The sequence below is a fragment of the Phoenix dactylifera genome, chromosome 4 (genome assembly GCF_009389715.1).
Source record: "Phoenix dactylifera cultivar Barhee BC4 chromosome 4, palm_55x_up_171113_PBpolish2nd_filt_p, whole genome shotgun sequence".
NCBI classification, from domain to species: Eukaryota; Viridiplantae; Streptophyta; class Magnoliopsida; order Arecales; family Arecaceae; genus Phoenix; species Phoenix dactylifera.
This window is the reverse complement of record NC_052395.1, coordinates 14,469,256-14,484,313: the sequence shown is the minus strand read 5'-3', so window position 1 is coordinate 14,484,313 and position 15,058 is coordinate 14,469,256. Positions and strand designations below refer to the sequence as shown.

The 15,058-nt window shown below is 37.7% G+C and overlaps 1 protein-coding gene and 1 long non-coding RNA gene across 2 annotated transcripts in view; both read right to left on the bottom strand.

Moving 5' to 3' along the window:
* Positions 1–297: 297 nt before the first annotated feature.
* The window catches only part of LOC103715833 (phosphoglucan phosphatase LSF1, chloroplastic), a 30,643-nt gene continuing 15,882 nt past the window's right edge, over positions 298–15,058 (bottom strand). The window contains 6 exon segments of the mRNA XM_039125613.1: positions 298–813; positions 5,628–5,775; positions 8,506–8,618; positions 8,873–8,984; positions 9,757–9,972; positions 11,289–11,410. Of these exon segments, the coding sequence (XP_038981541.1) occupies positions 694–813; positions 5,628–5,775; positions 8,506–8,618; positions 8,873–8,984; positions 9,757–9,972; positions 11,289–11,410 (831 nt within the window). The 3' untranslated portion in view covers positions 298–693.
* On the bottom strand, positions 12,472–14,891 carry LOC120110501. Its single transcript, XR_005511521.1, has 2 exons — positions 14,292–14,891; positions 12,472–14,211 (listed from the first exon to the last, which is right to left on the bottom strand). It is a non-coding gene; the product is annotated as an uncharacterized LOC120110501 (long non-coding RNA).

Below are 15,058 nucleotides of genomic sequence, written 5' to 3'. Positions count from 1 at the left end.
TCGGCAAAGATCCGATTGACTTCGGAAAGAAGTTTTTTTTTTTTTTTTAATAGGCTACCCTTGTAACACGGGATCAGCGAACATCTCAGCACCTTCGCATGAAACGGGAAAACATTCGTTGGTTGCAGATATTGTTTTTCCTCCATATGGAGTCCTATGTAAGTCATTCAATGCAGGTACAGCACCCACTGGATTACCAGCTTCTTGCCACAGCAATCTAATGCAAACAAATCATGATATTTTGTGTTTAGCTGTGCTTTTGGATAGGTTCTCATTTCTTCTCAGTTCGGTATAATGAATATTTAAAATGCATCACAGAATTTATTGTGCCAGTGAAATCAGACAACCCCTCACAGGCTACCAGTCCATCGGTGATTAAGTTACAAAGTAAAGCAAATGATTTCGAAAGTCATAATTAGGTCAAATCCATGTTTAAGCATCAAAAGAAATAAAACTAGTTCACAAGTCATAACTAGATCCAGTCATGAGTTTAACTAAAATAAATTTATTGAATATCATTAACTGTATCTTCTAGTGGTACCTAAACAAAAAGTAACATGATTGGATCTCTGTGATGTCCTTCGTAATGTGCTATTCTCCAGATATCATATGGTGACAACAATCAGGTTCCTATACCATGCACCTCTCTTATCCCAAAGGAAGAAAAAGTTGTCAAACTGAGAGCCAGAAGATCTATTTGGGAGCCAGCTTGACTGGGCAGATAGACAATGCAATACGCCGTGCTGCAAAGGCCAGTAAGAACCGCTCGTCCTCAGTCAATGGTCTTTCAATTACCTTGACTACTGTTGGATCCTGCAATTGCTATACCACATCAGTGAATGAATCGCAACAATTTCAGATGATGTAATTGAGAAACAGTTTGATTTTTTAAAAAGAAATTCTGATATCATCATCAAAAATATAATTAAAATATTAATTTTGGTATTTGCGAACTTTCTCGTGTCGAAGAACAGAAATCGTGCAGAAAACAAGGATAAACGGTACAGTACACACATTAATGAAAACAAGAGAACCATTTTCATGATTCTTAAAAAATAAATAAATAAATAAAAAAGACGTAAGTTCCTAATGAGTAACAGCCGTCTGTTTAGTAATAAGAAACTTGAACAGTATCTTCTTTGAATAGTTTGAAATATTCACCGCTAATTTATTTAATTGTGCTATAAATATCAATCAATTTTTTCTTGAGCGGAGAGTGCAGGACAGATTTCTGTTCAAATAAATTAGCGGCACCAAGTATATGGTGGACAAATACAATGAATATGTATAGACACATAAAAGAGTTACAAAGTTACAATAGCTTGTGACGATGGCATCATGCAACTAGGAGTGCCAATGGGTCAGATTGGGTCGGGTCTTGAGTGACCCCGACCCAATTGAAGATCGGATCGGATCTACGGCTACAATTTTTGACGTAATAGATCATTCAGGTCGGATCGGGTCGGGTCCATGTATAACTTGAACCTGACCCAAGAAATTCGAGTCCGGGTCGGATCCGGGTCATGCAAAAGAATGATTGATCTCATTTCGACTGTTGGATATTTGTCCCCACAAATCTCCAAGCACTCTGAACTTCGTTTTTTTTTTGGCTAAAAAACTCCTTCGTTGACGGCCCTCCAAGGAAGGTGAATTTCTTTCATGCGAACGATACAACCTCAACCCCTCGGTCCCAGTCCAATCATGGACAAAAAAAATCCCGAATTTTGAACCGGACCGGCCTGAGACCAAATAAAGCCGTTCCTAACGCCGTCTCGTCCTCCAATCTCTCTCTGCGAGCTAGATTCAGAAGAATTCGGAGAGATGGGAGTTGGATTCATGGGGGGTTTTGGCTGCCTTATTCTCGCCCACGCCGCCTATTCTACCATGCAATGGAAGCCTGCCTGACTCTTCTTTTCTCTTCTGATTCTTTTCAGAGACGGTTCGGTAGAATTAGGGTTTTATTTCATTGACTTTTGCTCTTAATCCCTCTACAGATAGAGGCATGCTAAAGATCGTGGAGGAAGTCCCGTGAGATCGGCGGTGCCTCTCCCTTTCTTGGTCGACAGAAAGCTTCCTCCGAGAGCAAGCGAGAAAGAGAGCATACATACGGGGTGGGCAGCGGTGAGAGACGATGTGGCGAGGGCTTCTTCCCACCTCCAAACCCTCGCAGCCCCATGGTGGCGATTTGTCCCTCGGCTCCTCCGCTGCTCCGCCCAAGATACCCTAGAGAGCTGGGCCCTCGCCTCCATCACCACCTCACCGTTCCAGAAGACCTCCCTTCTCTCCTCAGAATCCGGTAGGTCCTCTTCTTTCTCTTCTTTTTGGCGAGGATTCAACCGTTCTGATTCATTCGATCTGCTCTTCTTCCTTTAGATAATGTCTCGACGAAGAACAGAGTGGAGAACGTGATGCCAATAGCCACTGGACACGAACGGGTAATCCCCTGTTGCAAGTTCCCCTCGAACGGGTAATCCAGGCTCGGGTCGCGTCGGGTCGGGTCCGAGTCGGGTTGAGATTCAGTAAACCTAGACCTAACCCGAAAAAAAGAGCGGGTCCAATTTTAGGACCCGATCCGGCCCCACGGGTCCTCCAATTCGGGTCGGGTCTAACCAGGTCGGGTCACGGGTCAACCCGACCCATTTGCAGCCTTACATGCAACAAATCAACATATTGTAGCAACAACCCGACATTATACTTGAAATAGATAGGCTCTCAAATATGCATCCTCAAGCAAAATTGAGCAGTGTATGCTTGTACACAGCAAGGATATAAACTAGAGATCTTCATGAAAAGCATAGAAGCTGTTCAGCTGAAAGGATGTAAGAAGGCTATGATGTATGGCAATCTTAATTTGTTCCATATGCTCATGAAAAACTAGAATTAATGTTGTTGACAGTTCTCTAGTCATCATAAATGGTAAACATTATCAAGTTGTGCCAAGTTCTCCCAGCCCAGCCCAGCCCAGACCCATTAGGCAGTTCGAGTAGGAAAAAACTTGACCCAAACCCTCCCCATCCTAGACTTGGATTGCGTCAGGGTCTAGATAGGCAAGATTCCATAAGACCCATCAAGTTGATGAATCAGATCAATATGTCAAAATGTGCAACCCTTCCCGACAATACTCAGATTTTGTTGGACATGCATCAAGTACAGGTCTAGGTCCCAAGGGAATACAAATCACTCAAGCTCGTAACAATTTATTGTAATATATTTATTTTATATGGTAAACTATTGGGTCAGCTTCAATAAAAGTTAGTCTGATAAACAAATGCACTGTATGATTGGGTTGGATCAGGTACACTTCTACCAGACATGAACCCAAACCCAAGTATTTTATGGATCTATCTTTGGATTAATGATTTAGGACCTGGAGGGACAAGGGGTGTTCCGCCAATCCTGACCCATACCCCAGTAAATGGAACCCAGGTTGTTGGGGTTGACCCTAATCCCACTCCATGCAGGATGCCCTGCCTATAACGCTATGATTCTGGCCAGAAAAGAGCAAGACTGTGGGTCGATGCGCAGGACAGGGTGTCCCACTAAAGACCATGCATCCATTCCCTTCTTTTTATCAAACTAAAGTAGGATCGGGCCCCACCATCTCTTTGTTGAACCACGAACCCCAGCCCAGGCCATAAATCCAGAGAAAGAAAGGGAAGGAGATGAATTTTGCAAGGTGCCGGAATCTGGGATTTCAACAATCAAACTTGGGTTGGTTGACACTGGGAAGCTTGTGAACAGGGTCAGCAGCCTCTCTTTTTCATTAATTTGGCTAAAAATTAAGAAAAACATAGAAAATCATGCCTTTTCCTGTTTTGCATGAAATTGTGATATGTTGTAAGGATAAAGCTACTATATTTTTTAATAAAATAATAGCATTTTAAGGATAAATTAATTACTAAAAAAATAGAAAAAATTTAAGAAAGTGGCATGTTTTCATTGTTATTATGCAGATGCTGTTTAATATTTGCATATTTTGGATAAATTTTGAGCACATTCGGGAGCACCAGAACCTACAAATGAAATTAAAATCAATTTAAAATCATCCTGACCAAAATGAAAAATCATTAGTACCCTAGGGGTGTCTATAAAATCTCTTAAGCAAATTTATTTTAATAATTTCTGTGATTTTTAATTTAACTTTTAAATAAAAAATATTTAAAAATTATAAAATAACTAGAGCAAATGTGGAAAAGTTAGAACAAGTGTAGGCAATTTGAAGCTAATTTTTAGGTATGTATTATATATTTTAATAATTATTTAAATTAACTATATTAAATTATAATTATTAATTAAATAATTGATTAAAAATTGAAAAAGATGATGAATGTAAAGTTAAGGAAAATTAAGATAAATTCCCATGTAGCTTAGGGGCACAAATGATGGTGGCTGTAGCAAATAGTGACCTTATTTTTAAATCTTAATTAGACAATTAGTTTTTAGAAAATTGTGCACATATTTTTTTTAAAAAAGTAATAGTAAATTGAAGGGAGAGCAAGGTACGCCATACCAGTACCGGTAGGCGTATACCAGTCCCCTACCGGACCGGTATGATTCTGATTCGTACTGGTTTAAACTGGTACCGAACCGGCACCTTTTCGCGGACGCGTAAGGGCGTGCGCGGATGTTAAATGCCACAGAGTGGCATTAAATATCCCGCGTGGGGCAGTGCGTTGGCACGCTGCCCCGCGCGTGAGCGCGGTTTCCTGCGTAGGAAACCGCGCATGCGCGAGGCCCCACATGCGAGTCAGTGCGAACCGGTCCGGTTAGCACCGGTACACAGCGAAAATTGGTCGGTTCCGACCCCATAGGGGCCAGAACCTTTTTCCACAGCCGAACCATACCGGTTGGCGCCGGTACCGGTACAATATGTGTTGAACCGGCCTGAAAGCATATCTTTTTCTGATCAGATGGAGTATACTAAATAGAGCCAATTTATTAAAAAACATTATTTTTAAAATCCAAACACTTCTAAAAATTAAAAAAAATAAAAAACTGAAAAAAATATAAAAAGGGCATATTGGGATGTGCCACCATCCTGATCATCCGGATGCAGTGGGACACAATGGGTCTCTTTCCAAGAAAAAACCGAGATGGCCACATCCCAGGGGATTTGTTTCCTTGCTTCGGACTCATGCCCAACATGTTTGAATAGGCTCAAGATTGGGTTATTTTTCCAGATCTTAGTGAGGGCCCTAATTGAATATAGTGGACAAGTCGATGATACGAAAACGATGTCAAATAAAAAGTGCTAGCTTGACTAGGTAAATTCTATAAGCAAGATGCATAAGAAGAAACCTCCAAAACATATGATTTTAACGGCTATGAACATTTTGCATGGGAAGCATTTAGGGTCAAACATTAGAACTTTAATTTTATCTCTACATTAAATTCACGAATGCTAATTAAATGAGAATGAAATTTTAAAAACAGCTGCCAACTTACATTATTATTTAAAATGGTATATTTATTTTATATTTATTTTTTATTTTACAAAAAAATAGATAATATTACTGTAGTCAGTGATAAGGTACACTAAAAAGATTAACAAGTCGGCTAATCTTTGACAAGATTTAATGAATAAAGTCAGGTATTTCAGATAAATATAATGCCTGATTAGTACTCACCTTTATTTGTAGCTGGGTGAGAGCAGGTCTAATGCGAGCAATATCACCAACTCTAATAACATTGTTGACGTTGCCATGTTCATCTGTTTCAGTAGGTAATGCTGCCGAGTGCCTCCATTGTCCATTAACAATGAACTTATAGTGATATCTAAAAACCAAAAATATGACTGGATTGCTTCATTACATATTTTAAAAATGAGAGTGGAGTTTATCAATCATCTAGAAGGCATCAGTATTGAACATGCTACTTGCTATATGGATTATGGAGCATTCTACAATATGAAGACAACTAGGATAGTTTGAGCTGAAAGCCTGAAACATAATCAAACTGCATGGATCACCAACCGACTTTGCTCACTGCTAGAAGGGAGCAGAATTCATTAATGTAACCAGATCACACCTCCAGAGTCACTGTATAACTGTATATATAAAAGTGTGTGCGTGTGTATTCAACTAGCATATGTTTACTTCATTGATCGGTGCTGAACAGATAAAGCATTCTACTACCTTAGACAAACCTCTTTTAACTAGCCTTCAACCACTTCAACTTTGAGCAAGACTCCTACTCATCGACCACTATTCATTATTCTGCATAAAATTGAACATGGGTCCATTCCTACCTCAGTTATCCTTGAAATTACCTTGGAACTCTAATCTGTTGAAATGTGCCAATCCTTCAACATCCTAAAGCTTCCATTTTGTGATGTTGTGCCAGTCTATGCTTCCTAACTACAATTTTTCGCCTACAAATTTACACCTTCAGTTGAATGTTTTATGCTTAGTTGTTTTATCGTGTGTGGACTTCGATGGAAACTTGGTAATTGGTATCACTCGGGGTGGGGGGTGGGGTGGGGTGGGGGGGATACGGATATGAGAATCAGATTTGGACACATCCAACTATCTAACTCAGTAAGAGAGAAAAAAGAAGATACAAGGATACACAAAAAAATGATTTGAACTAATTATATATTTTAAATATTATATAAAAGAAAATATTAAAATATTAATTATATATTTATTTTAAAATATTGTATAAAATATTTAATACTAATCAGACTTATGGACGAACATTTTGGAGGATAAAGGCTTAAAAATTAGTAGAACAAAAATAGAGCATATGGATTGTATATTTAATGAGAATGAAAATGAGGATGTAATATCAATTAAAATTGATGGACAAGAGGTACTACAGAATGATTGATTACGTTATTTAGGATTTTATTATACAAATAATGAAAAGATGGATGACGATATATATAATAGAATTTTAGTTGTTGGATGAAATGGAGAGGTGCATTTGGAATATAATGTGATAGACACATACTTTGGGGACATAAGAAAAATTTTTATAGAACGACAATTATGCCTGCAATGCTATATGCCTCAAAGAGATAGGTATTAAAGAAAGAACATGAAAACAAATTGAGTGTGACTGCTATGAGAATATTAAGATAGATGTGTAGTAAAACGAGGAAGGATAGAATAAAATGAATATATTAGATGAGTTGTAGGAATTGTATTAATTAAGGACAAAGTGATAGAAAATCGATTAAGATGGTATGGAGATGTACAAGGACTATTTGAGAAAGTTCCTATAAGAAAAATTACTTTAATTTGTGTTGAAAGTAGTAAGAAAACAAGAGGAAGAATTAAATTAATATGTTGGAGATTGTGGGGAAGAATGTGAAGAAACTTGGAGTAACATTAGAGATTGTCCTACATAGAAATACTTGGCGAATGAGGAATCATAAAGTCAACTCCAAATAGTTTGGGAAGATTATGCTATGATTATGACTGTAAAAACTATTAAAGATATTATTTGTTAATGTCTCTCACTAAATGTGTTTCTCAAATTTCTTAATTTATGAAGGGCACAAGAAAAAATATTTTGCTAAGCTATTTTGATGTCTACATCTTTGACCAATCTTTAAATAGGAAAAAGGTTATTTTCAGCATTATTTGGTGGGTTGAACTCATTATTGGAGTGGTCAAAATATCTAGCTACAAATAGAAGATGGAGAAAGACAGAAGTTAAGTGTTCAAGTATCTTACATGTTTCTGACGTGGATATGTACCAGATATGCATTTTTGGAGCTGGATGCGAGTGTCCATGTAACATAGTTTATTATGCACTTTAAGAAACTATACAAACTTCAATTCATAGCAATAATTCTCATTCAAACTACATCCTAAATCAGGAGATGGAATCTCCAATCCTTGCAAATGTTTGGTAGAATATCAAGTCCAAATATTGATGTTATTTATTGTACCAAGATTTATTTCATACATGATTTGTTTTACACCTAAAAAATTCTTTTATTTTTTCTTTGAGGTGCATGTCTAACGTTATTGAGACAAGAAATCACTTCTCTTACAACTTTGCCCTCTTAAACATTCACCAAACCATTTTAAACAACAGTTGCAATAGACATAAGACTGAGAGACATAGTAACGTACAACCACAAAAGATGGGTATAACTCGTCAAATAGATGAAATCTGAGGCACTGGCACAAGGTATCAGGTAGAGGAGAGGAAAGAATACTGACTATTCAACAAGTGCAGTTTCTAGTTGCCCTTAAGATACTTAAAAGAATATGATCAAGCGAACTAGATAGAAAAAAATATCATCATATTACAAAAGATAGGTTCAGAATTTTTTTTTAAAAAAAATACAACAATAGTTATATGCCAAACTGTAACCAAGATACGTCCAAAACTGCATAAGAAAGTGAACTAATTAAACAGAAATTTCTAACCTTTTGACAATTTAATTTGATAATTGAGAAAACCCCACAAGGAGAACAATATAAGTTCCAAGATGAAACTTCCCATGGACCAGGAAAGAGAAGAAAATAAATAAATAAATCAAAAACATACTTCCCATGTCGGAGTCGAAGTTCAACTTCGTATTTTGATCCACCCTTGTGAACAGCCTTGATAGATTCTTTCCAATTGCTTATGAAATCCCCAACCAAATATACCTCATCACCCTACAAAGAATGTACCATCACAAAAAAATTACATTACAGCAATGGAATTGTTTGATTTAATATGCTAAATAACTCAATCAAAACTATGTGCTGACCCCAAATAGTAAGGAAAAGGCTGGATGGTTATAAATAACTCAATTTTAAATAGAAAAGATGGCATTCCCTTCCAACATTTCCAACAAAACTGTAACCAATCTCAAACCAGAGCATCAGAGTAGCACAAGAAGTAGCTACTTTTGTGAAGATATTTTTACCTCCCGGCTCCCATTACTCCACACAAAGTTCACAGCATGTGTTGGAGGTCCACCACGTTTACCATTCTCTGCCATGGCAATAAGATCCCAAGTTGCCCAGACAATAGCAGCTCTGCAATCAAAATTCAAGGCTTCAGTTCCCAAAGAATCAATCATCACTGAGATCAGCCTGGAATTGCGAATAGTATAAATATAGTGCATACAAGATAACCTTAAAAGTTACGTTGTCCACAAAATAGACTTCCATATCTAGTAGAAAATAAGATTCTCATGGCGAAAAGAAAAGAAGAAAAATCAGATTCAGCTATATCATTACATTCTTCACAAGCATGAGTGGAAGTATAAGTGAACACAATATCATGCCATGTGATATCTAGCAGTTTCTCGATTTTCTGACTTGGTAGTTAGCTGCAGTCCTTTTGGGATTAATATCTGCTAACACAATAAAAGATCTAATATGTTGTAGAAGAAGACGTTGTTATTACAGAATCACAGAGTGAACCCTAGCTAGATGAAAGGTTGACAGTTATATTGTGTTTGTGGCTACTAAAAAGACACAATCATACAGATGTGAATCCCAATTTAAATTCAATTTCTTAACATACCTGAAAATTTCTGGGACTTGTAACTATAAATTTGTTCAAAAATAAAAGAACTGGAAGTTGTTCTTTGATTATTTCAGCATAGTATTTTCTAAAAAAAATCTTATGAGAAATTTTGAAAGCAAGCCATGTGCATTCCCTGCTCACCAGCAAACCTAGTTTTTATATATGCCGGGATGGTTGATGCCATAAAATGCAAGTTAACAAAGACCATCATTTGTCTATTGTACTCCAGGCAAACCAGCTGAAGGGATGATCCTGGTAGACTTTCAGAAGATGTACCTATCAGGTCTGCACAAGTGCAATCCAGTCACAAAATTGTGTGCAGCATGGAGAGCAGTATCTTGAATCCAGTGTAAATAGGCAATCACACATGCCGGGGATCTATCAAAGCCAGTTGTACAAGTCACATATATTCGAAAATTCTTCCTCAAAAGCCGTAGTAGAAGCCCTACACAAAATGGAAGCTTCTTTCTTAGGTCTCCAGAATCCACCTCCCTGCAGAGTATTATGAGATAATTAATTACAGGTTAATGAATACAAATAAATGTCAAGTTCTTTGACTGCTTTCGGCAAGTCAGAAGGATAGAGAGATACTCGGATCGCTAAAAGTTATGACAAAAAGTTTTAAGTGTTTGCTTTTATGCATATGTCATATGACAAAGTATTATGTTGCAATATATGTATATATCGATGATACTGACCATACATAAACACATATGCATGCATGCATGCATGCGTGCATACATACAAACATACATACATACATGCATGCATGCATTATATATATATATATATATATATATATATATATATATATATATATATATATATATATATATATGTATGTATATATATATATACATACAAACATACATACATACATGCATGCATGCATTATATATATATATATATATATATATATATATATATATATGTATGTCTATATATATGCATGTCTATATATATGTATGTATATGTATATGTAGATCTATATGCATATGTATATGTATATGTATCTATATGTATATATATATGTATGTATATGTATGTGTGTCTATATGTATATGTATGTATATGTATGTATATGTATGTGTGTCTATATGTATATGTATGTATATATGTATGTATATGTGTGTATATGTATATGTATACATATATATAAGTAAATACATATCAATGATACTGACCAGAATACATAGACAAATATTGAAAAAGTCTGGAATGATGAATACTTAATGTTCCTCTCAATTTGATCAATCAAATTCTTTTTTCCCTGACCAACAAACATCAGTGATCTGCCTACTGATTACCACTAATGCAAAATAAATAAATAAATAACCCAGATTAGCAGATGATTATATTTGCATATCAAAAAGCACAAGCTCAAAGACAATTACCCAGTTTATATATTATACTTTTGGCTAGTCAATAGGAACCCAGAGTACATGAAAAATGAGTCAACAACATGATTGATTTTCAGAACAGGCATGAGTACTCTAAAAAGATAAAATGGCAAAGAAAAGCCAGGACAAAAAACCTCAATGCCATCGAAACGTACAACCTCCACCAGCCAAGACCAACCAACCACCATAAAATTATTCATAAACAGAAACAAGATTCAACGACAAATTATTATTTCTTATAGACACTCATTTCCTTAAACAGCACAGGATTAGCGACCAGCACAGTGACAAAATTTGCAATTCCTCTAGAAGTGCAGTGATGGGTTGCCTCTAACCATGAAAAAACATAGTGAAGGAGGCAAGGTACAGAAAAGACAAAACACACAAAACATGATATATATCACCTACCTTATCGGATAGTTAACCATCAGAATGTTATATTGGCTACAAGAGTTGTTGATGGATTCTGAATTAATTCCCCAATTGGCACACTCACTTTCACTCTGGAAATTTAGAACAGCAGTGATCCCCTGGAGCAGACACGTCCTAACTGTTATTTTACATATGAGAACTTGCAAAGATGCTAGAAAACACCATTAAAACCACTTGAATAGAAAATATGGTACACACCAGGATATCTGTAAGAAAGGTGTAAGAAAACTACAATAAGACAGGCTCGCACATAGAATTAGACTCACATTGTATATTGCATGCATGTCCAGCCACACAGAGCAAATATGTCCAGATTCCAGATAAAAGCTAATTTCCATTATCAGATGAACATGGAGGCCAGTTACAAGTTGGGTTTTGGGCAAAAAAAGCAAATGTCTATACAAGTACGAACAGAATGAGATCATGATATTCAACAATTTGCTGCAATATGTATACCATGCAATCAATTAGCATTTCATGGGGCTGCATTCCCATGTATTATATCAATTTGACAAAAAAAATGAAACACTGATATGCATAAAGAGATAAAATATGAGTACAGGAATAGCATGAAAATCATAGTAGACAAGACGAAAAAGAAATCAATGATAGGGATACGACCTGGATATTTTTGTCATTTAATAAAGTAACTATACAATTCTGAGATTAACATTTGTAATTCAACCACTTATCTGGTGGCCCTGCAGTGTGGCCACATTCAGCAAGATAGACCAGCAAAGGAAATCATATGCAGCTCAAACATGCCCAAAGCAACAGAATGATTTAAAACTACAAAAAAAAAACACATACGATTGCTTCCATTGGACCTCCTCAAAGAGTAAATTCTGTGTTTGAAGTTTATTTGGCATTACATTCATTGTTTACGTCTGCATTTGTACAATACTTCATTTTGCAGTATTTTTAATATTTAAGACTAAAGATTTACAGAACTTGTTGAGCCGGTTGAATTGTTAACATGAGATCTGCTTGAATGCAAAACAACATCCAATCACAGAGACTAGATTATTCAATTTCTGAAAAATAAAATCTAATTTCAGGATTTCCTATATATTTGGTTAGTGTATGCACCTTCTAAACTCTAAACTACAGAAAACTGTCCAAATAAGATGGCTTCCTTATGGAGTTTTGTGTCAAATGATCTGAATACCTCTCAATGGAGGGTTCCTCTCATTAAATAGAAAATTATTTCCTTAATTACAGCCTACTATCAATCAAAATCTCCCTAAACAAGGAAACTATATACAGCTGTTGCCTATCTATGGATATACACTATATAAGGAAACTATAGACAGTTGTTGCCTATCTATGGATATACATTATATAAGGAAAGATTATAACACACCCACACCAACACACACAGCTGTACACTGTACACACTGACATGCCCCCTCAAATTGATGCTGGCTGATCAAGAAGCATCAATTTGTCAACCATAAACTGATGCTGGTGACGTGGTAGAGCCTTGGTAAACACATAAGCCGTCTGAAGGTCGGTGGAAATGTGAGGGAGAGTAATCACATGTTGATCAAGTGCTTCACGAATGGAATGACAATCTACTTCAATATGCTTGGTGTGTTCATGAAAGACCAGATTGGCAGCAATTTAAATTGCACTTATGTTGTCAGCATGAAGTGGAGTAGGCGTAAGTTGAGGAATACCAGGTTCGCCCAACAGACCCCGAAGCCACACAATCTCAGAGCATGCTGATGACACTGCACGATACTCAGACTCGGTGGAGGACTTCAATACTTGATCTTGCTTCTTACTCTTCCAAGAAATAAGAGCATCGCCAAGAAACATGCACCAACTAGTAACCGAACGACGAGTATCCACACAATTAGCCCAATCAGCGTCACTAAAACCCATCAACTGTAGAGAAGACCCAGTAGGAAAGAATAACCCTCGACCAGAAGTATCCAGATAACGAAGAATACGTCGCACCACGGCCAAGTGGGAATGTTGAGGTGCCTACATAAACTGACTGACCTATTGGACTGCAAAGGAGATATCATGCCTGATAATCGTCAAATAATTCAAACTCCCTCCCAGCTGCCTATATAGGGATGGATCAAATAATAGCTCACCCTCCTAACATTGCTTCAAATTTACCTCCATAGGTGTAAGTACCGAGTTTCCTGACTGAAGACTAGCCAAAGTAATAATCTCTTGGGTATACTTGTGCTGATACAAAAGCGTACCAGTCGGAATAAGTTGCACTTCAAGGCCAAAAAAATACTACACCGGACCAAGATCTTTCATATGAAAGAAAACCTTGAGGTGCTGTTGCAGTGGCTCAATCAACTAAGAATCAGACCCCGTAATGACGATATCATCCGCATACACAAGAAGCACAACAATCTCACTAGCAATCTTTCTAAGAAAGAGAGAGGAATCAAACTGATTCTGAGTAAAATCAAAATCAAGAAGAGTGGTACGAAACTTTTCAAACTATGCATGCGGTGCCTGCTTTAACCCGTACAAAGACCGCTTCAACCAACAAACTTCAGAGGAGTGAGTGAACATTGCCTGGAGGAGTCATGTAGATCTCTTCCTTCAAATCCTCATGTAAAAATGCATTCTTCACATCCATCTGTCGAAGAGACCATCCTTCCGAGCAGCGATGGCCACGATGGTTCGCACGTAGTCATGTTAGCCATGGGTGCAAAGGTCTCCTCATAATCGAGACCATACTCCTGTCGATTCCCAAGTGCCACTAAAAGTGCTTTATACCTTTCTATGGAACCATCAGGCCGCAGCTTGCTTGTATATACCCATTTGCATCCAACAAGCTTCACCCCATCGGGACACGGTACAATATCCCAGGTGTGGTTGTCCTGAAGAGCCTGAAGCTCTTCTTGCATAGCTCGCTGCCAACATGCTTTAGTAGAAGCCTGAGAGTAAGACAAAGGCACAGTAGCATCTAGAGTTGCCTGAAGCGCTGTATGAGAGAAACCATACCTATCCGGAGGGCGAGTGACACAGTTTGATTGTCGAGGTTCAAGCGCGATTGGATCAGGTGCCGGTTCAGTGTCAGGAAGAGGCATTGGGGATAGTGGGCGACGTCTCTAATACACAACCCCTGGCTTAAAGCGCTCAATAGTACAAGGCACATCATCAAAAATAGGAAGCATAACGGAAGTGGAATCATGAGTGACACGAGACCGAAAGAAATATTGATTTTCAAAGAAAACCATATTTCGAGAGACACGGAGTTTGTTAGCAGCCGCATCATAACACAAACCCTTTGTGCATTATTGTACCCCAGAAATGCACACCGAGCAGCTTCAGCAGCAAGCTTGTGACGTTCTGCGGGTGGCAAGTGAACAAAACAAACACAACCAAATGTGTGGAGAGAGTGACACTCAGGAGCAACACCAAACAAACGAGAATACAGAGAATCATAGTGTAAAATCTGGAAAGGCAAACGATTAATCAAATAAACAGTCGTAGACAAAACTTCTACCCAAAATTTAGTAGGCACAAAAGATTCAATCAACAAGGTACGAACCAAGGTCCGCCGTACCGGTACCGGTCGGCGTACCGGTGGCCGGCCGGACCGGTACGGTACCGGTCCGGTCCGGTACGTACCGGCTGGTACCGGTCCCGTACCGGCCGGTACGCGGTGGTTTCAAAAACCACAGCGCGCGGCGCTGTGGTTCTAAAAAAAAAAAAAAAAATCGTACCGGTGCGAACCGGCCGGTTCGCACCGGTACGAGGCCGGTACC